This window comes from Caloenas nicobarica, chromosome 14 (assembly GCF_036013445.1).
Source record: "Caloenas nicobarica isolate bCalNic1 chromosome 14, bCalNic1.hap1, whole genome shotgun sequence".
NCBI classification, from domain to species: domain Eukaryota; kingdom Metazoa; phylum Chordata; class Aves; order Columbiformes; family Columbidae; genus Caloenas; species Caloenas nicobarica.
Genome location: NC_088258.1, coordinates 4,207,328 through 4,232,879, shown reverse-complemented (window position 1 = coordinate 4,232,879; position 25,552 = coordinate 4,207,328). Strand labels below are relative to the sequence as shown.

Here is a 25,552-nt window from a genome sequence, read left to right as displayed (position 1 = left end):
CCATTATTTTTAAATTTAAAGTAGGAAGAAAATAAGTCATTTCCATCGAGGTCTGTTGTATCAATAATGCAAGGTTACTTCAAATGTTCTAGACGATGTTACAGTTAACATCGGGATCATGCACTGTTCTGCCTCTACCTTGGAGATAACAATTATTCAAACTTACATTCTAGTCTTTTTTTTTTTTTCATTTTTAAACAGCACAAAAATGTTTCTCTTGCTTCTGTACAACGTTACGGGCTGCCACTCATAATCATTTTACCTATTTCAGCATATCCCTCAGGCCTTCCTACAAAATTCTAAATAATCCATTACGTCAAAAGCAGAGTTTTGTCCATGAAAGACAGATAGGAAGGGGAAGACCTGACCTTTTAGCAGAGTACCCTTTTCAGGAAAGAATCATCATTTCCATGGCAAGGAGAAAGACAGTTTTCAAGCCATTTATTTTCTGAGCTTTCCTGTCCTAAATTTAAAGGAAAGAAAAAAATGGAGAATCACATGAAAGTGTAAGAACACAACATTTCCTATCAACAAATCAGTTTTGTACCACAATGAGGAATTAAGCTTTATCTTAATTAAATATTAGGCAGTTACATGTCAGAGCAGAGAGTAATACTCTCTTTCTTAGCTTCAACAGTGTTTTCCTTTCAAGATTCTGTAGGATATTCCATCTCAACTGGTTTTTTAGTTAAAAGTAAAATTATTAATAGTTAAAACAGGAAAAGACACTGACATCTTCCTTCTAGCTAGTAATTAACTGAAATACAAATCCATGTAATGTTCACAGTATTTTTTTTTTCCACTGCGTGAAGTTTATTTCCATGCTGGACAGGCTTTGTTTTCTTGCCGCCTCTCTCCTGCTTTGTGGTGATGCACTCAAGAATTATTAATATCTTGGTGCGGGACCCTGTTCTCATGCTTTGCCTTGTGATTCCTCCCTGCCAGGCCAGAGGGAGGCAAGGACACTGCCAGCGCTGGGCCCTTGCGGCCAAGAAGGCCAATGGCATCCTGGGGTGGATTAGAAGGGGGGTGGTTAGTAGGTCCAGAGAGGTTCTCCTTCCCCTCTACTCTGCCCTGGTGAGACCTCATCTGGAATATTGTGTCCAGTTCTGGGCCCCTCAGTTCCAGAAGGACAGGGAACTGCTGGAGAGAGTCCAGCGCAGGGCCACAAAGATGATGAAGGGAGTGGAGCATCTCCCTTATGAGGAAAGGCTGAGGAGCTGGGTCTCTTTAGCTTGGAGAAGAGGAGACTGAGGGGTGACCTCATCAATGTTTATAAATATATAAAGGGTGGGTGTCACGAGGATGGAGCCAGGCTCTTCTCGCTGACGACCAACAGTAAGACAAGGGGTAGTGGGTTCAAGCTGGAACACAAGAGGTTCCACTTAAATTTGAGAAGAAACTTCTTCTCAGTGAGGGTGACAGAACACTGGACCAGGCTGCCCAGGGAGGTTGTGGATTCTCCTTCTCTGGAGACATTCAAAACCCGCCTGGACGCCTTCCTGTGTAACCTCACCTAGGTGTTCCTGCCCTGGCAGGGGGATTGGACTAGATGATCTTTCGAGGTCCCTTCCAATCCCTAACATTCTGTGATTCTGTGATGATGTGGAGCCCTTCTCTGCTAGGGCACCATCACAGCTAAAGCAACTTCACTGTCACATAGAAAACAAAAAAGGACAGTCAGAAGATTGGAAAAGAAGTAAAAAGATCCTGATAGATGTGCCAGGAATTGCCAGTAAACCATATCTCATCCACATTGTGGAGGAGAACATTTCAGCTGGTCCACAAACAACCTTGTAAACAGGCGGCCCTGGGGAAGGCTGTCGCTTTGTTTAGTCTGTTTGCTGGGTCTCTTGAACGAGAGGCTCAGTCTGAGACCAGGAAAGACGATTGTACAAGAGGTTGATGTATTTGCCTTGTAAAACGGAGTCTGAGAAGGAACATGATTGCCCTTTTTAAAATACAACACGGGCGTAAGCACCCCGTAGGGAGAACAATTTAACCCAAAAGGCAATGTTAGCACAGGAGCAAATGGTTATAAGCTAGCTATGAATTATTTAGATTAGAAATTAAATGAAGGTTTCTAACTCTCCAGGTAGTAAGGTTTGAAGCAGCTTTCCAATAGGAATATTGGGAAGCAGAAAAATCAGCTTGTTGTCTGGTGGAGGTTGCTCTGTTTGTGAAAAGAACTCGAAGCAGCTGATTTTCTGCAGTCCTGAGGGCCTAGTCCTGGTGATTCCTGAGATCCCTCACAGGCCTGTGTTTCTAGATCATTCTGAAATGCAGATGCTAAATGAGAGTGAAAGGCGGTCAGAGCTTCTCCAAAGGATGGAGGACAATAATGAGCATGAAACAATGATGGATGAGGTTCTCCAGCCATGCAGAGCAAGTACAGCGATATCTTGGGACTATTTGGATCGTTTCCAGCAGACTCTGGGCAGGACAACTGCAGAAGGCAGTGGCTTCTTGCAGGAGCAGTTTCTGCTCCTTTTCCTGGTAGCTGTGTATCTTTCCTGTACTCTGGTTGATGTGATTTTCTGTTTTGGTTTCCATAAACTGCAATCTTTCTACTTCATTCCTCAGCCCTCACTCAGAGCGAAGCCCGTTGTACCGAGACAGGGCCGCCCTCTCTGTTCTCTTACCGTCATAATGAAATAATGGAAAATTCTTGTCATTTCTGGATGCAGAATGTTAGGTTATTAGCAAATATCTTTCTCCTTTCCTGTAAAAACATTCTTACTTCCTTCCTTCCTTTCTGGGACCAATACTGTTCAATATATTCATCAATGACTTGGATGAGGGAATTGAGTGTACTATCAGCAAGTTTGCTGATGACACCAAGCTGGGAGGAGTGGCTGACACGCCAGAGGGCTGTGCTGCCATCCAGCGAGACCTGGACAGGCTAGAGAGTTGGGCGGGGAAAAATTTAATGAAATATAACAAGGGGAAATGTAGAGTCTTGCATCTGGGCAGGAACAACCCCAGGTTCCAGTACAGGTTGGGGAATGACCTATTAGAGAGCAGTGTAGGGGAAAGGGACCTGGGGGTCCTGGTGGACAGCAGGATGACCATGAGCCAGCACTGTGCCCTTGTGGCCAAGAAGGCCAATGGCATCCTGGGGTGTATTAGAAGGGGGGTGGTTAGTAGGTCGAGAGAGGTTCTCCTTCCCCTCTACTCTGCCCTGGTGAGACCTCATCTGGAATATTGTGTCCAGTTCTGGGCCCCTCAGTTCAAGAAGGACAGGGAACTGCTGGAGAGAGTCCAGCGCAGGGCCACAAAGATGATTAAGGGAGTGGAGCATCTCCCTTATGAGGAAAGGCTGAGGGAGCTGGGTCTCTTTAGCTTGGAGAAGAGGAGACTGAGGGGTGACCTCATTAATGTTTATAAATATATAAAGGGTGGGTGTCACGAGGATGGAGCCAGGCTCTTCTCGGTGACAACCAACAGTAAGACAAGGGGTAATGGGTCCAAGCTGGAACACAAGAGGTTCCACTTAAATGTGAGAAGAAACTTCTTCTCAGTGAGGGTGACGGAACACTGGAACAGGCTGCCCAGGGGGGTTGTGGATTCTCCTTCTCTGGAGACATTCAAAACCCGCCTGGACGCCTTCCTGTGTAACCTCACCTAAGTTTTCCTGCTCTGGCAGGGGGATTGGACTAGATGATCTTTTGAGGTCCCTTCCAATCCCTAACATTCTGTGATTCTGTGATTCTGTGATTCTGTTAAAATTACATGTGGTATTATTACCTTCTATTGTGACAGCGTTTCACACCAGCGGTTAATTTTTCCACAATGGACAGAAGGTTTTCCTTAGTAAAGTTCTCAAGACTGCTAGGGATCTTTCTGGATTAAAGGCAAGATCATCGTTAAAATCCTTTTCATTTATACTTTCAGCCCCTTAAATTTCAGTCCAAGAATCTTTAGAAGATAAGTGGCTCAGGGCATCTTTTCTTCTCTGCAGTTCTTAGCCTGTATTAGACTCATGAAAGCAATTTTTTTCCTAAACATGAAGAATCCATTTGCTTGTCTTTATTTAAGCAAGCCATTCAGACAAAAATCTCCTTTTCATTTGGCTACTGGCTGTATATCTGTATCTGAAGGAAGTTGTGAGGGGCTGCGGAAGAATCCTTGCTGAGGTATTATGTCTTTGAGCATCTTCCAGCATGTTGGAGAAGGAAAAAACCTTGTATTTGAGCCAGCCCAATGGCCATACATACCACAGAGGCCTGGGTTTGCCTGTGGGACTGGACATACGCGACACACCAGAATCCGTCATACAATGACTTTTCTCCAAATGCCTCTGTGAGCTGCTAGACCTATTTTCATCTTTCTAATTAAAGCCAGAATACACCATTGCTATTTTCTCATCAGTCTTTCAATAAAATAATGCCAAATGAAGAATGTTCTATGAACAATCCCCAAGGGAAACAGCTGCTAAAGAAATTCTGTCTTTGACAAAATTATTTCTTTCTCTTCATCTCAGAAGCGAAATACTGGTTTGCTGTTCCACTGTTGGTAGCCAGCAACATGCATTTTCAGGGACATGTTTGTTTAGAATGATTATCACACAGAAGTTTTTGTGGACCAAGAAGGAAAGGAGCTTAGTTCTTAGTAGTGCACCAGGTGTTAATTTTTAAATAAAGAGCCTTTTGTAATTGCCACAGTGAAGTCATCAAAGTTGCCTTTAACTTGTGTTTTTTTCAAATCACACAGCCTTTGACCCTGTATATTATCAATGGCAATTTTCACCAGAGAGCACTGCGTCCCCTCGCACAGGACCGATGTCACCTACTGCCTGTGGTGGCGGATATTTGTCACAATGCCCATCTTAACAAGCCTGTTCTTCATGTGAATGTTTTTCAGCCACCCAAAACTGAGAGTCTAAACGGCTTGCTGTTGGGATACCGCATCTACTATAGGGAGCTGGATTACGACACTGGATCTGGAAAAGAATCCAAAACCATCCAGAACCCTTCGGCTTTAAGAGCAGAGCTCACACGTAAGCCTATGTTTTGGAGCCTATAATATCCCAGAATAGAAATCTGTCATTATACCAGACACTGTGTGCCCTCTTGCCCCGTGGAAATAACGCACAATTGTGTCTAAGAGTGCTGGAGATAATTTAGCTTTTACACAATCAGGGTGAAGATGCTGAAAAATGCTAATAACTCTGATCAGCATCACTTGTAATGGTGCACTCTAATCTGTGCTTGAATTGATGTTCCGTCCCCCATGTACCCTCTGATTTCCTGCTTTCTGCTACCTCCATTTCATGATTACCCTGATATACTTTGTTCTGCCATCAGGAAAAAAAAAAAAAAAAAGACAGGGACTTCATTTTCCTCAGCTGGGAACCTTTTTCTTTCTTGCTAATTTTTAGTAGTTGTTATAATTGACATTTTGTTTTTCTTTTTGCAGTATAAGAAAACAGCTGAGGGGAAATTTGAAATAGAGTTTTTAAAGTTTCAAAGGGCTTGTTCCTATTTTGGAAGAAAATAGCAAAAATGAGCAAGAATTTTAAGGTGCATGCTTGCCATGTTAGTCACCGGGGGTTTTGGTTCACATAGAAAGAAGGCGAGGGGGGAGAGGAATAATAGAAAAATTAAAAGGATTTTTAGACAAAGGCTAGAAAGGAAATCAGAGGGAATAACAGGCAGAATAAGATGATGAGAAGCAAAGATGTGAGCACTCTCTAGCCTGACAGATATGGTCCAGCAATGAGAGATGCTCGTGGAGGGACCAGCTTTTGTCCTGTTTGATGTCAGTGGAATATTCAGAATAAGATAATACTCTAAGAGCAGCAGAATAGAGTTGAGTGAGACTATTTTAATACCTCACGTTATCTTCCCTGTTTCCCTGAACCCATAAAAGTGGTTTCTACACAAGTAAGAGTGATTTTTGCAGGGCTGTATAAAAAGTGAATGATTTAAATATAATGTAAGCACCTAATTCTGACCTTACTTCTGTGGTCAGTGCTGAATGAGACTTCTCAAACCATACAGAGTTTTAACCAGGACAGAGTAGAGATGTAAAGCTCCTGTAGGTGTAGGTATGCATAAGCAGGTTTTTTCCAGACGAAAGATGAATGACTATGTATATTATCATGAAATAATGGCTTTGGATGCTTTCTGGTCTCACAAGCCAGGGAGCCTCTAAAACCTACTGGTTTCTCCTCTTCCCTTTCTTGGCTAGCCCTGCAGCTATGTCCCCAATAGCTGTAGAGTAGAAAAAAATGTGCTGTACCTCTCTAGGGAGTCAAGATAGATAGAAAGGGGTGGAGACAAGTGTATTTTAAGAGAAATTTTCCTCTTTCTCCTCATAATATGACAATTCTCACCTTAGCACACCTCTGTTCCTCACTGACCTGTGGTTTTGCGCAGCTTTGCATATTATTACAATTCGCTCACAGCACGAATATTGAATTCTATAAGTGAAACTGTGGGAAATCTAACACACATTTAAAGAAACGGGTCCTGTCCTATTGTAAGTGTTCACTCTTTGTGGCCCGTGTTCCAGATCTTTACCCTGCAGCTTTTCAGGTTTTGGATTTTGCATGTTGAGAAATAAGGATGTAATACAGTGTTGAGAGTTTCCCCCCTAGAAATTGTTTCGGTTTTACTGATTTGTTCTATTTAATCTAAGAGTCAGAACATTTCTGTGTTGTATATTTGTGAGATTCTCTGTTTGAGGAGGAAATGAAACAGCCCCATGTGGGTGAGATGCTTTTGATGTGTTACAAGAGAGTGATGTGATTTTATTGCCCTTCAAGGTATAGTCCTAAAGCTCAAACTGTGTATGTGTGTGCTGCATCATTTGCCTCTGTCTCTGCTGTACATCATTTGCAATAACTATTTCCTTGCACTGTAACAAGCTTTCTGCTTTGCTTACCCTGAATAGCCCAAAGCAGCTTCAAGACAGTGAACAGCAGCTCTGCATTAACGACGTATGAATTAACACGTAAGTGCACATTGCCTTTAGATGCGACTCTTTGTAATGGTTCAAAATACACTATAGGCAAACTCCTATGGTTCTCCTCAGTGGATCTAGCAGAGATCAACATAGATTAATGATTCTGCTTTCTTGAGTTTCTTTTTCTTTAAGCCTTTGCTTTCCCTACATCAAGAGACATTGATGATGCAAGTAGGTAGCTGTCGTAAAAATGTGGCTGCTGGGAAGGTAAAACATTATTGACTATAACAACCTGGTATCGCTGATGCTAAATGAATTTTGATTTGCTTGCTACATATTTTGCAGTCCATCTGAGTTTAGCTGTATCACATCATTAGTCCTATGATTCAAGCACTGTGATGCTCAGGCATTCCATGGAGTAGGAGGCCAGTCTAGAGAGGGCCCAATGAATTTATGTGCATCTCCAGAGGTGTTTTCAATTGGAAATGAATAAAATAGCATTCGACAGAGTTAAAAGGCAAGTTGCTTTGTGGTGATGATGGTTCACTAGATAGGTTTTGCCCAAGGCTTTTGAGTCACAGATTGTGATGGGCTAAAAAAAAAAAATGAAGCCCTATCCCCACTGAAACTTGCATGCATGAACTCTCATGTGTTCCATTTTCTTCCACATCCAGTTAACACTAAAATCTCCCTTGTGGCTTTTCATGGCAGTGGTTAGAGCTTCCCTGTACGAGCTGCCCAGTGCTGTAGCCTATATATCTTACTGTATTTGTTTGTTTACAAACTTAGCATCATTATTGCTCATTTGCTTGCTGCATCTTTTGCAGTCCATCTGAATTTAGTGGTATCACATCAAAAAGTTAGTGATGTATCAGATATCGTTTACAGAATGCCTGAGAGCGGAGAATGATACTGGAGTCTGAGTCAGGTACAGGAGCACAGCTCTTGTAAACACTTCGGTGAAACTGAAATTAGATGAACCTGTATGATTAGGTTTATTGAACCTTACCAAACTGATGACATACTGTCAGCCACAGAATTAAGGGTACCATGTGATTCATAGATAGCAAAGAAAATTATTGGCAGTAGGAGAAATTTAGACCCCTGGCCATGCATGTCTTAATCAATTCAATGCTCATTTAAATAGGGCAATTTATATTATTGATTGCTCTCTTACTCTAATTTCAACGTTAAATATTTTAGATGATAAATATTTCTGTTAGGATTGATTCTTTCATCTGAAAATGCAAAAACTGAAACCGCTCAGGCGCTACCTCCCCTAATGACGTTGACATGATTCTACTCAACCTCGTTTGCATCTTCTACTGATTACCCTCGTACCACTGGGGTTTCTAGTTTTCATTCATACTGCTCTCGCTCTCCTACCTCATCTGTCAGAGCAGTTACTATATGTCAGCAAAGAAATTGGTTGCCTAGTGGCCAAATGGAGTCCAGACTTCAAATTCTCCTTTGTCTTTGTGATTTATGTTCAGGCTGTGGTCACTTTGAAGGAGAAAGACATCCTTGAGTTTACTCCCAGTGGGACTCCAGATTCCCCACTGCAGATCTTCTGCAGTGATGTTCTTGAGCAGTGCAGCTGCTAAATGACTCCCCAGATGAAAATCCCTAGGATTAGGCAAAGGCTTGAAGCTGTGTTCTTTCCTACCAGTAGAGATCAAAAGGAGCCCATATGTTGAACATTCAAAGCAAAGTCCTGCCTTTTTCTGTCGTTAAGAATGACCTAGAGATGTTTGTCTAGCTAGTTACCCATCAGGAGTGATTCCTCTTACTGGAGCAACACCATAGGAAAACACTGGAAAGTCCTACCTTTTCATGGCAAAGATCTTTCATGATTCTGCAAATTGTGATGTGTGAATTAAGGAAGGATGGAAGTAGACATTGCACTATTGTACTGTTCTAATGCTGTGTTTCATGAGAGAGAATTCCGGTGATAATGAGGTGATGGACTCTAAAAAATACCTGTAATATAGTATAAATAATTATATATATAATATGGTATTTTACTTTTTCAGAGTTGAAGAAATACAAGAGATATGAGGTGCTAATGACAGCGTATAATGTAATTGGTGAGAGCCCTACCAGCACACCAGTGGAAGTCTTTGTGGGTGAAGCAGGTAGGTTAAAGGAAAACTAGTTGATGTTTTTTAAAAGTACCAGCATGTTTTAGTATTCTCCAGATAATGTATAATATTTGTCCGGGAAAGGGATGGTTTGGAAAATTCGCCACTCATGATCACAAACAGTTTTTTGTAGCATCCTCTCCTGGAATACGTTTGCACTGACAGTTTCTTGCCACTGGAAAGCCAGTTGGTCTATGTGAGTAAGGGGAAAAAGGGCATTTGAAAGAAAGAAAATCTTTTTGGAGTTGCAGGAGGATGACTGTTCATACCAAATTAGCTTGAGGGAAAAATTGACTCAAGTTAAAGAAGTGAAAAGTGGAGCACAGGAAAGCCACGAGGGAAAAGAAACAAAACTACAAAACAAGGGAGACTTGGAAAGCTGGTTCTTTTATTTTATAGCTCTCTGTGTAGAGACATTGCCTGAGCACCACACCTTGCTGTATTTTTATGCTTTTGAAGTCAAGAAGATAGCGTGCCCAGTGTAATGCTGGCTGTGGAGGCACAGCTGATGGTGACTCTCAGGAACATGCAGACTCTGTACCTGCATCCAGCCCCTACAGAAGCTGAGGGTCAGTGGCACTATTCATACCTTTGCTTATGGATCTAGTGTGTGAATCCAGGCTGTATTTATGAAATGTAACTTGCTGATCATTTTAAGATCCTTCCATTGGAAGGCCGGAGGCAGAAATCAGGACACAACATTTAACTAGACACTTCTTTGAATGCCTTGTGAAACAGGTGACTTGCAGAGCCCAGATAACCTGCAGCTGAGTCTGTTCTTCTCCAGCTGAGAAAGACAGGACTGGAATAGCTGATGTCTTCCTCACAGCCATGACGGCGGTGCCGTGTTTATGGTGACCCCAGCCAGAGAGAGGCTGGCGCCGAAATAGTTGTTAGTTATGGTATCAATTCCCGCAGCAGCATCTTTTGAAGCTTAGAACAAGAACAGGCGACGTGCACCCTCCTGTCGTTCAGTCTGCCACTGTGAAGAAATCTGATTACGCTTTTGTTCTTCTGTCTCAAGGCTAGGATGTAGAAGCTATCAAACCCACCACTGATTCATTTTATTATTATTATTCACTAAATATTCCATTGCTCAAAACTAAGCAAAGCACATTATTTTTTAAACTCTGCTGCACAATTTTTAAACTCTACTTAACCTTTTCATTTCAAACATGGTGTAACATTTACTATCTTTCTCTGAAAACATCATAAATTAATCAGAGCAGCTTGGTTCTGGAGAGACAGCTGGCAATATTTACTTTTTTTTTTTCTAGTTTGCTGCTGCTCCAACTTACTTCTGCAACTGCAGCAAAGAAAGCCCCAAGTGGAGCCAACTGTATCTGGCTTCAAAATACATTTTTGTTTCAGAGTTAATATCTCACTGCTGCAAATGGAGCCAGCACATGGCTTTGTACACATGTACACAGCACAGAAAATCAGCTGGGAAACAAGGAAACGCTGTTATGTCGTGTCTTTTAATCTCACGGTCCAGGTCTTCCTTATTATAACTCAGGGAACAGGGAAGTGGAAGGAGCCAAACTTGGGAGGAAACTGAGATATCCAGGAGAACTTCTTCCACAGGCAGGGCTGGTGTAGCTGAAGTTGTAGCGTGACTCAGGTGGTTTTTTAGAGATACTGGTTTGCCTCTGGTTAGGGACAGTCCGTGTTCATGCGGTAGAAATGATGAATGTGGGATCTTCCTGCCGATTTTCACTCTTGTTGTGTGAAGTTATTACACTTTGTTATATAACTCCCTCTTCCACCTCCAGAACTGACTGTGATTTATGCTGTGAGTAAAGTAATTGGAGCTGGTATTGCAATTTAAGTTTTAAATTGATTTGTGACACCTTTGAGTTAAAGTGTGCTGTGGAAATACACGTTTTTGTTGTTATTGTCTGCTTGATGTTCTTACCCATGGTAAAGGCAGTTAAGCAGGAAGCTGGAAAAAAAATGGGTCTGTTTAGCTTCAGCAATGGGGCATCCATGTTAAAAATAGAGAAAACCTTCCCAATAAACAATAAATGCTGACAACACAGGCACAGCACTGAACACAAAACGACTGAAGGGGCCCAGTCCCCAGTCAGAAGGCCCCAGATAACTCACGTCTCAGTGCTGTTAAACGGTGCTTCGTTCCGCCGTAAGGGTTGCAGTAATTCTGGTAGGGGTGAGAACATTCCTCTGTCGGTTGTAAAAAGGAATATACAGCACATGCCTTTGGGGAAATGTGCTGGGTTTAGGCCAGCTCAGTCAAAATACCCAGTTCTGTGTAGTTCTGGTGGGTGTTTCATACAGCGTGGGGCACCTGGAAATAATACTGATGGTTGATGTTCTGTTCAGCTTCTACATCTGGTGCAGCCAGACGAGCGATGCAGAAGGAGGAATGTCTGTTATTCCTCCCCTCTTGTGCTCTCCCCTGTTAGATGTGAAGATTTTTCTATCATGTATCTGGGTTTTTACAGTAAAAGCTCTGGTAGGCAATGGAGCCCCCTGACAAACTTGAAAAAGAAAGCGCCATTAAAACCAACCTTCTGGCAGTTTTGCCAGTCAAACAAGTGAAAAGTACCTGAATAAGGACTTTCTGTCAAGCCCTGGAGTGCCGTTGAGCTGTTCCCCAGCCAACAGCCTCCTTGGGAGCTCAGGTCTCCCTTGGCTCTGACTGATGGGCAGTGAGAAATTTTGGAGGAAAACAACCTGCTGGTAGGCAAAGGGCCAGACACGAGCAGCAGACCTCTGTATCCTGACCTGCCTGGTGAATAACGGAGCTGGGTGCGTTTTGGGTTTTTTTGTTACAGTAGCCCGTAAGATCAAAGCAAAGGCTCCGTTTTGAGTTCTGCTTGGATGTTTGCAAAACTCACTGGTGGAGTAATTTTTCCCATGCCAGGAGAACAGGCTGGGAGTCCTTGTGCTCCGAGCAGCCGGGAACAATGCGCTCCCTGTTCGGTCTGAACAGAGCCGGTGTCCTTCCCCCGCCTGCCTCAAGCATCTGGATCCTCCTCCTCCGTGGACCAGAAGATCCTCATAACATTGCGTTTTTAGAGCTGGCTGCAGCTCTGCCCTGCTCGTTAGAGAACTACGTGCCTCTCCTGACAAATGACAGAAAAATCAAAGGCCACCACTTGCAGAAATTCGGAAGGGAGACGCAGCCCCGTTGGCAGGCCCCCTTCTCGCCTTGTTAATTCATTTAACAGTTCAGCTGTCAGGGATGCCGGCTTTGATTGGGAAGGCAGTGAGTGTTTGGTGAGAGGCTGGGTAACAATATCCATCCCAGCCCTAAATGCAGCTGCTACCAGAGGTGCTGCTCTGCTCAACTGAAATTAAGACTCTGTTAGAGCAGCCACTCTATCAAGAGCATTATTCTACCAGGTCGTTGTCACTGTCTGATTGTGTGGTGGGCTCTGGAGTTCAGGAGACTCCACTACCTGCATTTTAATTAAACAGAAATCACAGGTTTGGGGCAGGCGTGCTTCACCTAATTTGGGAAGGTGGATAAAGTGGAAGGCGGCATTACAAATCCTGTGCTAACGAGCCTGCAGCCTCCAGTACTTCTCCCATATACTGCAAAGCTGTTCTGCTGTTCTGGATGAAAAATAATGGAATTCATAATTTCTTCCAGCAGCTGCTGCTGGAGGAGAGCGCGCGTGTGTGGAGAGAAAGTAGCAGAAGAGGTGAAGTGCACCTGGAGACACTAGCCTTTAAACAGGTTGTAAATCCATTTGTGTGAAGAGGGGAGTGATGTATGCCATTTTAACGGATGGTGACATTGGTGACCTTCAGAATTCACAAGAACTGATGAGGCTGTTGTTGTTGCTGTTCTTTTTAATAATGGTCTCTGAGAGCTAGTTCTGCAATGGGAAAGGCAAATAGTAAAAGGAACTGGGAAACAGAGATCCCCTTAGCAGTCCTCTCTTAAAATGCCACCTTGATTGTACCATCATCTTACAGAAAAGGTTTCCTGGCCATCTCACTTTCTTCCAAGTGAAACTGTAGCATGGAAAGGAACAGAAGTGGGACAGAGGGATGACTGCTCCTTAGCTTTCTTTTCTTACCATCTTCAAAAACCTGAATCTGCCTCTTGGTGCAAATCTAGCAGACACTAAAGCAAATTTCCTATTGTTATCTGCAATTATTTCCATCTGCCCTCTTGCCTGCAGCCCCACAGGTGTTCCTGGAGTTGACAGACTTTATTTTGTCCACCCATAGCTGACACATGGAGGGAAGCTCAGCTCTGCCAGTAACTCAGAGCTGCCTGGCAAGAAATACAAACCATCTGGAAAGCTCCAAGACCAAAAATAGTGGGTTAGGTTTTGGAAAGAGAAGGCAAAATAGAGAAAAGAAGCCTCTCAAGGAAGAAAAGACTTGACTCAGGCACCTGGCTCCCCTTTATAAACTACTTCATAACTGCTTTATAAACTATTTTCATCTCTTTCTGCAGGCCTCACTCTTTTCACATGTTCATACGAAATACCCTACATGGTGTCACCTCCCCATCATAAGTCGCTTTCTGGAGAAGAAGATCTCTCAGCACTACTTTGGGCCCCCCCCCTTTCTCTTACAGCACAGAAGCTGTATCTCCTTCCCTGCCCCAAATGTAGCTGAGAAGATGCTGTGCAGGAAGTCCCCTGTGCCTCCTTGTTAACAGCCTACAAGAGGAATGACAACATTTCAGCGCGTTAGAGCTGGCAGCTTCCATCAGTCTGCTGTGGCCCCCTTGGCTGTTTTCTCCTATCTGCTGGGGACACGTGGCCGTGTCTCTCGGTGCCTGGCTGCGTGTATGCAGATAGGGAACGCGTTGCTGCTGGCACAGCTGGAAGAACCGGGTGGGCATTTCCATCCCAGCCTGGAAGAGGGGAGAGGAGGATTATCGTGGCCGTTTCACATCGCAGCAGCCTAAAACCTGTCAGCCTAGGGACAAACAAAAGGGGATGGAGGGAAGCTATCGGAAAGTACTGTAATACATAAATTATTGGTTTCACTTGCTCAAACTTTAAACAAAAGGCACTGACCTTTGTTGGCACTTTAAAATCACCAAGCTTTTGAAATGCCAAGGTATTTGCCTTTTAATCGACACTTCTGAACATCAGCAAAAGGCTACTTTTGGGAGGTGGCAGGGTGTTTGAAACATTGATTTTCCTTTCCCCTGCTCTTTAAATTTGAAGAATCTTCAGAGCTGTTCCAACATCATGCTCAATTGTGAATGAGCTTTATGCAGCCATCCTGGGAACACCCTGCTCCAGGAGTGACTCTGGGTTTCATCCTGTCCCCAGTGTCTTTCTCCCTAAGGAAGGAGAAGTTCTCTGAGCTCAGAGTTAAAGATCTGAGCCATGTTCTCCAACAACGCACTAAAAGAGCAGAGCAAGAAAGCGAAACTATAGGAAGACGGGGAAAAAAAAGTGGTGAGACATTTCCAGTTTGGACTGGGACAGAAACCTTTTTTCAGTTTCTCTTACATTACTGGAAACCATCATGCATGTATCCTAACAGCATTCTGTTTCTGAAAGTAGGATCAGCTGCTGGGTACATCCCATCTTGGTGGATTTTAAACTCCTCCAGACTCTGTCTATATGTGGTTTCCACTTGGAGCTTGCCTGCAGTAAGTCTAATTTGGATTTGTTGTTCCCATCAATGCAGCTCCACTGGTGGTAATAGCAGTATAGATAGCACTCGCCTGCGTTATCTAATCCTGCAGGGCTGTGACAGGATAGTAAAAAATAACAAACTAAAGTGTGCTTACATTAGAGCATTAGTCATTCCTTGTGTGTTACTGGTATTGCTGCACTGCTGGGGAATTACAGATATGAATTTTCTGTGTAAACCTTGGCTCCCTTTTCCTATTCAGGCTGGCTGGTTTTTTAAGTGTAGTTTTACATTCTTAATCTATTTACACATGAGCACAAAGGTTTCATAATTAAACTTCCAAATTTGGTAGCTGAGCTCAGTAGCTGCTCGTATAATGGTGAGACAGAAAGTAACCGCGCCAGCATGAGTCTATGAAAGAAGTGTCCTTAATGTCAACATGTCAAAAAGACATCCCTGCAGCTCTCTGGAGACTGAAATCTAATGTCAAGGCAGAAGGAAGCAAAGTCTAAGTGAGAGTCGTACTGCTGTCAAAGCAAGTTATTCTACCATATAGGAAAAGGAATTTTAAGAGAATGCACTGGAAAGCAATGTCCAGATTGAGACATAGATTTGATGGGCTTATTTGACATCTTTAATTCTCTGTTGACAATCCAGAAGCTCCCTAAAATGATTTGCAATGTTTTCATGCTGCAAGTAAAAGCTGAATGTGCGCCTCATTAACAGCTCATTAAGTTGTTAATATTGGTCATAAGCAGCCTTTGGTACAGCACAATGCTTTATACGGTGCTGCAGCTCCTGCTTAGCTCTGGTTTAATTGCCTCTTTTTATGACATCTCAATGTAGGAAAGATGTTTCTGTCCAAGCAAAAATATCATCGGGTTTTGATCAACTGAGCTCGCTTATCTCTGCCACTGCTGCTGGTGGTGTGGGTGGCGTTGGGCTGCATTTGCCATGCGGCATTTTGCTCAGATGATGAACTTCCATCTCACAAACCCAACAATTTGATGTCGATTTTCGGTACTGACTGCAGCCCAAGACAGAGAGGCTCTCCGTACTCAGATTCATCACCAGGACTCTTTTCTTTGTTCTGCAGTTGGTGCAAGCGGCAGTGGGAGGGGTAGGACAAATTAGCTGTTCTGCTGCTGTGTTCTATGGCCTGTGAAGAACCGAGTGCAGGGACATCCCTGCACAGTACACGGAGGGCGGAGGGATGAGAAGCCTGATCGTGTATGCAAGGCCTTACTGAACTAACAGCACAGCTACTCTATTAAAAGCAGAGGAATTAACCTTCCTTTCAAAAACATGAGCAATCAGTAGTAAAGTAAAACGGACCATAAATTGCACTGGTAAAGAAGTAGGGAAGCCCCTGGCTGATAACTCATATTCAAGCAGACACAGGCTGGAGTTTGAGTATTTTTTGACTAAAGGGTTATATTTGCAGCCAAATTTCTGTTTCCTCTAATTGCGCAGTCCTGCCCTGCTTGTTTTCAGTCATCCTGGGATATGTGAGCAAAATGCAGTAAGTATTTTCATATGGGTCTCAACTCCCGTGGTTTTTCCTCCTCTGCACGGCTTTGCTGTGAAGCCAGCTGTAGAGAAACACAGTTGGTTTTCTTTTCTGACATCTGTTTGCTGTATCCATCGTCAATCATGGAGCTGGAGGCATTTCAGGTTGCCTGTTGTAGACTGAAAACAAGAAAGTTGCAACTTTTTCCTATGAAAGTAAGAATTAGCCATAATCGGAAACATTTTGGCCACAGCAGCCCGGACACTGAGGTGATATGGGGGTGTAGGACCACAGGCATGAACTCAGGGATGCTATGACGAGAGAGAAAACTCTCACTCAGAGCCGGGAAAATTTAAATTTAATCTTTCTCTCCCCAGGAGCACAAGATCACAGTCCTCCCTGGGCTTCCCTGACCATTGCAATCTGTAAATCCTAAATTAATCTCTTGTGGGGTTCAGCTCCCCAAACTTGCGTTAAAGCCAAGTGAAAGGTTATCGCAGTGGCAGATCTGACCTGCTCAGTTTGACTTTTTTCCAATATGGCTTTTAACATTTGATGTATGGCAAACGCAGTGGAGATTCACCCTCATTATTTGATATGTTATCTTGGCCTTAGCGGAGCGCAAGGAGTTGTCGGTGCTTATTGGGCGTTAGTAGGTGCTGCCGTTACTGTTAGTGAACATTAAGTGGGTGCTTTTGTTGGCTGCTGTGAACTTGTGGTATTATGATGTTAGAATGTGGGATTAACAAAATGTAATGAGTGGAATATGACTATAAATGGAGGAGGAGTAGTCTTGGGAACCAGAGAGCCTGGGGAAATAGTCTGAAGTAGATAATTTTGCCTCTGTCTAATGGGTAGACTTTTTCAAGAAAGTTGAGAGCGGTACTTTCCAACCCGGTGCTTCTCCCAGGATTGGGCTGGAGTATCAAACACTCGGCAGATCTTCCCCCACCCCTTGTACCCTTGAACAACCTTCAGTACCTCCCTGGGGGTGAATCCCGCTCTCATCAGAGCTGGCTTTGCTCTCGGTTACATGACGTTCACACTGGCTGAGCTATACCCGCATTTGCATTGATGTAAGTGAGAGGGGATTTTAGCTTGTAGGTTTGTGCCTGGCTGTTTGTTTGCGCATACCTAATGCTTGTCAGACTCGTGCTGTTCCTGCTCACGGGTCCGTCTCTGCTGACTGATGGGCTGCTTGCCTGTGTGCGATCATATCCTTGTTGACACAAAAGAAATAGAGGAAAAAGCTCTTTTTTTATTATTTTCCCCCTTCCTCTTTTAACCACCTGTATGCCCTTGCCAGAGGCAGCCTGACAGTTCTATAAGGGCTTTTCTTTTGGGCCAGGAGCTCTCAGTCCCTTGATGGATAATCTCAGTATGCAATGTGATAGCCTATTTTAGGTTTGTATTAGCTAAGTAGAACTGTGGGCTTCAGCAAAAGAAAAGTGTTTAGTTTTTGTTCGCAAGCTCTATTTCGCAGTACTGCTCCGTGAGATTTGCTTCGCTTGTAGGCATTGTAATGCGATCACAGTAACTTTTTCTGCATCACTCAGATTGTGCCCTGTCCCATGAAAATCCTGGATTGCACATGGCTCTTTGGGAAATCTCAACCCCAGATTAAAAGATTAGTAATCACAGCAATAGTGTTTTCGCCACTGCTGGAAGAAACGGTGAGGGGCAGGGTGAGAATTACTTCTGCTCAAGTCACTTGCCAGTTTATGAAGGTTCTTTGTGAATAAGTTATGTCCGTGGAGGTTTCCTCAGAACATGATTGCCTCCTCAGTTCAAAATATGGCATTGGCAGATAACCTCCTAAAGTCTGCATTGGTGGAAAGGATACTCCATTTCTAGTCCTTGTTTCATTTCAATGTTTTTCCGATTCGTGAATGTCATCTCTCCCTCTTTCCTCCCTCCACCCACACCTCCCTCTCGTATCTCTGCAGATGCTGAAGACATGCATAGTCAATGTTGGGAAGCTTCCCAGTGCTAAGCAAAGAAGCTGGGGATGTTACATTTGGGTATCATTTGCAGCTGTTTTAATTCATGCTTTTTCCTGACTTTAATACCCTTAAAAATTTGATGGGGCAAAACATAGCTACTGTACTAAGTGTAGTATACAGGGAGGGGGCCAAGTGTTTGCCTACCCAGATAAAATGACAGCTATTCTCTTTCTCCTGTTCACCCCTTCTTCTCCACCAAGGTAGGTTTGCCTGTTTATCTTTCTATTTTTGCATTGATTAGACTCTACTCCCTCTTCATCAGTGTTCTTGAGGGTGAGGGAGGTGTTGTTCAAGTTCTTCAATTATTGACTTCCACTGGTGTCTTGTACACTAGGAAGTGTTTCAATTTCTCTTACACTGATCTATGCAACCATGTAAATTAACACATATATCACATAAATCAACATCCCTGAATAAAGGGTCATTTCCTATTAAAAGCTGGTTATTTCTACTTGCTATACACACACACTGCCCCCCCCGCCAAGCAGGAGGCTGGGCTTCTCAAAGATGGGGGTGACCAGATTACTCCTTTTGTGAGACTTATTTCAAGTTGCAGGGTGACACAAGGCTGCTGAAGTCAAAAACTGGCAGAGCACTGGGCTTTAGTCCCAAATTGCCATGCCTGAATAAGAAGGCAGGAGCACCCAGGTCCAGTGTTAGCAAATGAGCTTGTGTTGGAGGGGTTAAGACCCACAGCTTTCGTCATGTGTCTGTTTGTCCCACTGCATCTGAAATACACCAGAGCAACCCCAGAAAGTGCAGTCCTTGGAAAAAGTGTGTACTCCCACCACAAAACGTAGCCTAGCTTAAACCAGCCAGAAATTGGTGGGAAACATCTTTTACATTCTAAAAATAGTTTGTGCTGCATTGTCACAGCAGAAAGCAGCTTCGCAGTGGCTGTTTTTGAAGCACAATTAACTAATTGTTATTGAACTAATCAGCATCATTCACGCAGCATTCCTGATGGCACAGAGGTACTGCTGCACAGAGGAAGCATTCCTCGCTCCCCCCTGTTTTTCCCAGACTCTGTAAGAAAATGGCCAATAAACACTGAACATTTTTCTCTCAAGCTGCTTTGCCTTCATGGAAGAAGTGACTGCAAACATCTGCAGATGCACTTCTTGGTTCTTTCTTGGGAGGTATCATCCTTCCCTCCCTTCTTTAAGCCCATACTGCAAGAAAACCCCTTGTGTTTCGCTTTGCCCGTTCTGCAGATTGGTCTGGCTGTTTTATCTTGTGACCTTCTGTTTGTTGTGTTGTATTTGGCTTTTATAATCCACTTAACTGTTGCTTATCTACGCCATAACTTGAGGGCAGTAGCTGCAACGGGAGAAGAAACAATCTGTTTTCCGTGCCACTGCAGGGAGAGAACTTCTATTTGGTAAGGATGGTTTAGGCTAGACATTTAAAAAAAAAAAAAAAAAAAAAAAAAAAAAAAAAAGAGTTACTCTAAGAGTTATTAAAATAAGGATGTGCTTGCAGAGTTTGTGTGAGGATGGCAGGGGAATCCGGAAAGAGGTCAGTGATCGAGATTACACAAACATCTGAGCGGCCGAGCTGATCTCAGTGTGATGCAGGAGGATGGATCTCTGAGCCCTCTCCAAATCCTTTCCAGCTCTATTTTCCGTGACTGTGTGTGTCAGGAACCGGTGTGTAAACTTTGGAGCTTCTGCGTGTGCAGCATTTGTCAGTACATGCTACGCTGAATATTGCTGTGTCTTCTCTCTTGTTGTTACTCGCTAGGTAGATAAGATTACAGCTGATATGTCAGAACATGCTGCAACCACCCCTCCATTATAATGTGTAGACATCCAGATTAGAGGCTTTTTAGGCCTGGAGCTGTCTCTTTGTTCTGTGTTTATGCAACACATTGTGCAATGAGATTTTGGCCTCTAGGTGCTAACACCAAAATGCAAATATATTGATTACTAGGGAATAAAAGCAGGCATGTTCACAAAAGCATGCTTTGATGAACTGGGGGGAAAATGCTTGCTAGATACAAAAGGATCAGAGGTCTTTACAAAACAGAAATTTGCTTGGGATTGTTTGGAACTGTGGGATCAAGCTGATACACAGAAAATCTTCAATCTCTTTCACTGCATTTTTCTCTTCACTTTTGTCTGCATGTTTATGTAAATGGCATGAGTATCGGGGAATCTTGTCCCAGACTTGTCTATGAATTTCCTGACATAATACTGGCGTTGTAGAAACAATTAGAAAATCAGTAGAGGATAAATCCTTTGCTACCAAGAAACTGGAGCAGAAGGAAGAGAGCACCAAGGAATGCTTCATTAAAAGTTATTACATTTACCCAATGAATCACGAGGATTTGTAGGCTACCTGTGCTACAGAGCACCGTGGCAACTGTCACAAAGAAAAGGAATAGTAGTTTCATATTGATGAAAAACTCTCAGTGCCACACAGCCCAGAGAGCAAATATCCCAAGCAAGCAGCGAGAAAAACTGAGGCGAACCTTCTGCACTGCGCGGAGCTGCGGTGCAGGCAAGCCACTGGGGATTTAAGCACCTTCTCTTTAAAGGTTATAAGCATTTGCAAGCTCAAATTGACTGCAGTGTGAGCAGAGGCTGTTCAGTACGACTGGAAATTGAGGGCAGTGCTTTGTTTAAATGTGGATTTAGATGTGTAACTTTATTCGTGGGTTCATTTTGACTCTCTCTTGCATTTCCAGGTAGATTTATTGTCTTTACGTGATCCTGCCAACATCATCCCGGTCTCAGGATGTCATTATTTTTTTACTAATTACTATACAACCTGCTCAGCCTTTCTCCTTATTTTTTGTCTGAGAGTGAGTTTGAAGGAGACAATCTCAAAGGTGAATTGAAATCAGATAAGGAAATAAATGTTTATAAATATCTGCATGAGATTCCAAGGCAAGATACGTGCACAGAATTAGACTTCATGAATACATACAGCTTTTTTTCAGGGAAAGTGAAATGCTTTCCACCTGCCAAGAGCTGAGTTTGGACCCTCAGGGATCTGTACCGCTCCTGCTATGGTTGATAATGTCACTAACACCTAAAGCAGTGTGAGGTATGCAGCTTTAACCTTGCTTTTTATGTATTCGTGATTTCAACAGCCATGAAAAAAATCAGAGCTCGGTAATCTTGAACTGCATTCCTAGAAGGTAAAAGGCTTTTGAATTCACCTTTAAAATGCACTTGTTTTTATTGGCACGGGCTGTCTACACATTCAGGGAATGATTTGGGCTTTCGAACAGGTAGAGTCTTTAGGGATGCGTTTCTTTCTTTTTAAAGTATTTCATTTCACCCTTAATGTAACGTGCTGTCTGCACGGAGCCACGTCAAGCGTCAGCAGCGCTTTTCTGCTGTCCCTTGCTGTCAACAAGAAATCTGTGCTTAGAAGAGGAGGGACACATCAACCTTTGAAAGTTGAACAGAGGGACAGACTCACAGGGCACAAAACCAAACAATTTGCATCTCGTCGAAGCTCTGGGGTAGCGAAGAGAAACGTCTTTTTCTGCAACGTCTTTTTTTGTTTTTCCTCCCATCAAATTTTCCGCCACCGTGCCAGCAAAAGTGCAGCTCCAGCAGTGAGCGTGTCAGTGGAGAATGATCACTGGCAGTTTTTAACCATTGTGTTTCTTAGACGTGCCACAAACAGGGTTTGAGGAAAAGCGGTGTTTTTCTGGCAGCAGACCGCGCACGCTGGCTCTTCTGATGGTCGCGTCTTGGAAGTGGCAATTGTTGCAGGCTGGCACATGGGATCCAAAGACAAATGTTGTTGTAGGTGCTGCTTCAGACCTGGGTATTGAGAGCACTTCGAAGCTGTCAGCTCAGGACAGGCAGTAGTGTCACTACCTTGAAAGAAAATACATAGCTAAAGTGATCCATTTTCTTCTGTGATTGTACGTATTCCCACTTCCCTGAGCATGTCGTCATCTGCAAATCTCCAAGATGTATTTTCAGGTTTATACTGTGTGATCAGTTTGGCCTCACGCTCTTATGTGTGATGTGAAACACTCAAAATCTTGAGACTTTTGGTCGTTGGCAGAACAGCAGCACGTTACACTGAAGGCAGCCGGCGGCTGCTCCCGTCGCTCCTCCGGCAAAGGGGAGAAGACGGGGCAGCAATTAGACGAGTGCATCCCTGTGAACAAGCTGTATTCCACTGGTGGCCGTTGTCACCTCCTGCATTCACTACATCCAGCTGAAAAGGAAACAAAAAACTCTAATAAATAGTTTTAACTGAGCACTGGGATAAAGGCTATTTTCAATTTTGCCTTTCACGTTTTAATTGTACAGCAATAATTTTGCAATAGAGTTGCCGATGGCAAACAAGCAAAAGACATTAACTTTATTTATGTTTTGGATTATTAATGTGGCTGTTAAAATTCCTCCAGTTAGTTTTGATTGAATTGTTTTTTTGTGCGATTCTGTCGTTTAATGGAGCGGTAAATAAGAATTTCTGATAATGAGCCCAAGCATCTGTCACAACAACCTGGCGCTGGTTATTAACATTTCCATTAACGGCAGGGTGGGCAGTGATAATATGGAAACCACACAGTTAGAACAAAATAAATAGTTGGTGTCAGGCTGAGTGGGTGTTAATTACTATTTTATTTTATAACTCTTTGGGGAGGGAGTATTGGTAGAAAAGTGTGACTTATGAAGGTCATTCTCTCTAAAGAAAGAAATCTCCAGAGGAACAGATAACCGGGGCTATCTGACTCGGGTAGTGAATGTTTTATCACTTCTATTTATGGCCCATAAAGGGGCAGGGAGAAGAGATGCAGCTTTCTCGGGTGGTCTGGGTGAAGGCTATGGCACCGTGAACACGGAGAAAGGAGAAGCATACCCTTTGCCCTGCCTCTCTCTCCCTACTTCTGGAGTTCGAACAGGACACGCTTCGGCACCTTTTCTGTAAACAGAACATGTGCTGTTTTGTTAAGACCTGCTGGAGGCAGAGACAGCAGGTCTGGAACACAGACCGTCCTTGCTAGCCACTGGGGAAGAAAATCCACCTGCACCGAGTTGGATCCTGACAAAGGGAATGATGGCGTGACCCAGGTGCACTCAAAGATTAGTTTTCTAGCACAGCACAATGCAAAGAAGAAACGCTGTCAGGATCCAAAGAGGGCCGGCGTGTGTACGTGAAGGTATAATCAAAGCAGAGCTAACAAGCAGCAAGCTAGAAGTCATTTTGTCATACATAAAATATTAGTTGAATTGATTAGCATCTGACTGGTTTTGGAGGTAATTTAGACAGTATTGTGGTCCTAAGTCTTGGAGCGTTGCAAACGGGCTGTTATAAAGGTTTGCTGCGGAGTGGGAGGCCAGGCTGGCGGTGACAAGGGGCTGCCAGGGACTTCAGGAGTGGTGGGTCAGACACAGTGTCACTGCCAAAGGCAAGCCCCAAACGTTACCGTTGAATGGAGACAAAATCCTCCTTTCTTTTCCAAAGCCGCTGGCAAGATTGAGTTGATTCGTTGTCTAACCCAGTTTGCGTGGGAACACAACCGTGTCCGGAGGCTCGTCTGCTCCTCAGTCCACGTGTGCCGAGACTTCCCGGTGATACAGGCACCCCAGGGCTGACGCTGGTAGCTGACTTGTGGCGTAAACAGAGTCTGTCCTGGGTCCTTCCACAAATGGAAAATTGCAACCTGGATACGAACTAGTTCTGCTTGTCGCTCTTAATTCTTCTGTCCTCCTTTGTCTCTAGCACCGGCACTGGCCCCACAGAACATCCAAGTGAACTCCCTTTCTGCAAGCCAGCTGGAGCTCACCTGGGACCCCCCTCCCGCCGACAGCCAGAATGGGAACATCCAAGGCTACAAGGCAATCCTCCTGTTTCTACTGGTTGCATTTATCTTGCTTGGCGTTGCTGTTATTTGCGAGATAGCTCTACAAACTGCAGCTGCTCTCACTGCATAAGGCAAATTAAAATAGCCTTCAGACTGCAGTATGGAAATGGCACTAAGTCCTAAAATCAAAAGAGTGAGATTGGGGGGAAGAAAAGGCAAAGTATGTTGCTGTTTGTGGAGAAGGAGAGCATGGGGAAACAGGGCATGCAGATAAGGAGGCAACTCCACTTATGCAGGCAACATATCTGCTCCAAAAAGCAACAGACACACAAGAGCTAGGGGCAAGAAATGTATTGAAGAAAATTAACTGAGCTTTCTGTCTATAAAATATTACAAACCAGTAGGAAAAGCAGAATTTTCTCCAAGCTATTGTTTCATTTCCTTAACTTTAACAAAATTAAATCATAGTATTAATTGCATTTGGTTCATAGGAGATGAGCACGTTGCAGAGGCATGTTGTTTAGCTTTTCCAGCATGAGAATGGACCCTCAGAGAGTGGAAATGGGCAAGTCTACAAACACTGGCACTTGGCTGGGGTTCAGCGTCTGGCTCTGCCTCTCCATGAATTTAGGTCCATAAGCGAAGAAAAGCCAATCCAATGTGAATAATCTGGCATCCCTTCTTGGCAGTAACAAGCATCCTTATATATCAATTCATGTTCTTTTCCTTTTGTACGTATATAGATGGCTCTAACAGCTTGGCTTGTAGAGCCAAGGTGGAGTCTTGCCTTGGCTCGTTCCCTCAACTTTCTGGCTTGCTTTGGCCTGTTGTAATGCTCTTGCTGCCAGGCCTGTAAAATAAGTAGGGCTGGCACCACTTTTCCTCTTGGAAAGGACTTGTCCAAAGCCTAATTTAATGGCAACAGGATAAAAATTACGTAAGGGAAGAATAAGGAAAAGTACCTCAAGGAACTTTAAGGAAAGGCTTTATTACCCTTTTCAGGAGGCCATTTGTGTGGCTGTCCAGTGAACACCAAGGGTGAAACCATTGTGTGCATGTAGAGGTGAATTATGGAGCATCATATCAGTGCTGACAGGCAGCTAGCATTTCAGGGAGAATTTAAAAACTGACCTCTCATCGCTGAACTCTGGCAGCTCTTATCTGCTGTCATTAGGCCATATTCTTCAGCCTATGCTCTGTTTTTGAGTGATGTACTCAGCTCCACAGTCTCTGGACTCGAGGGAATTTGCCAAAGGAAGATAAAAAATGGGGCACGGGGTGAAAAGCATTAGTATCCCATTTAATGTAGGAGTCCAGAGCAAGACTGCACCATCTTCCTGATCTTATGTACCTGTGATGCCCAGATGTTTCCTAGGCGTAGGATATACTAAAACATCTCACTGTCTCAACAGATTTATTACTGGGAGAGCGACACCCAAAATGACACGGAGAAGGTGAAGGTCCTTTTCCTCCCAGAGACAACAGTCCGGCTCAAAAACCTGACCAGCCACACGCGGTACATGGTCTGCATCTCCGCGTTCAACGCAGCTGGGGACGGCCCCAGGAGCAGCCCCTCGCAGGGCAGGACACACCAGGCGGGTACGGGACCCTCGTCTTGTGTCAAAGCACA

The 25,552-nt window shown here is 43.7% G+C and overlaps 1 protein-coding gene across 3 annotated transcripts in view; it reads left to right on the top strand.

Annotated features, from left to right (window-relative positions):
- SDK1 (sidekick cell adhesion molecule 1) overlaps positions 1 to 25,552 on the top strand; it is a 387,985-nt gene that overhangs the window by 330,742 nt on the left and 31,691 nt on the right. For all 3 annotated transcript variants that reach the window (XM_065644569.1, XM_065644568.1, XM_065644570.1), the window contains exons 33-36: positions 4,864 to 4,999; positions 8,943 to 9,044; positions 23,841 to 23,956; positions 25,335 to 25,521. In XM_065644569.1, the coding sequence (XP_065500641.1) occupies positions 4,864 to 4,999; positions 8,943 to 9,044; positions 23,841 to 23,956; positions 25,335 to 25,521 (541 nt within the window). The remainder of the gene's footprint in view (positions 1 to 4,863; positions 5,000 to 8,942; positions 9,045 to 23,840; positions 23,957 to 25,334; positions 25,522 to 25,552) is intronic.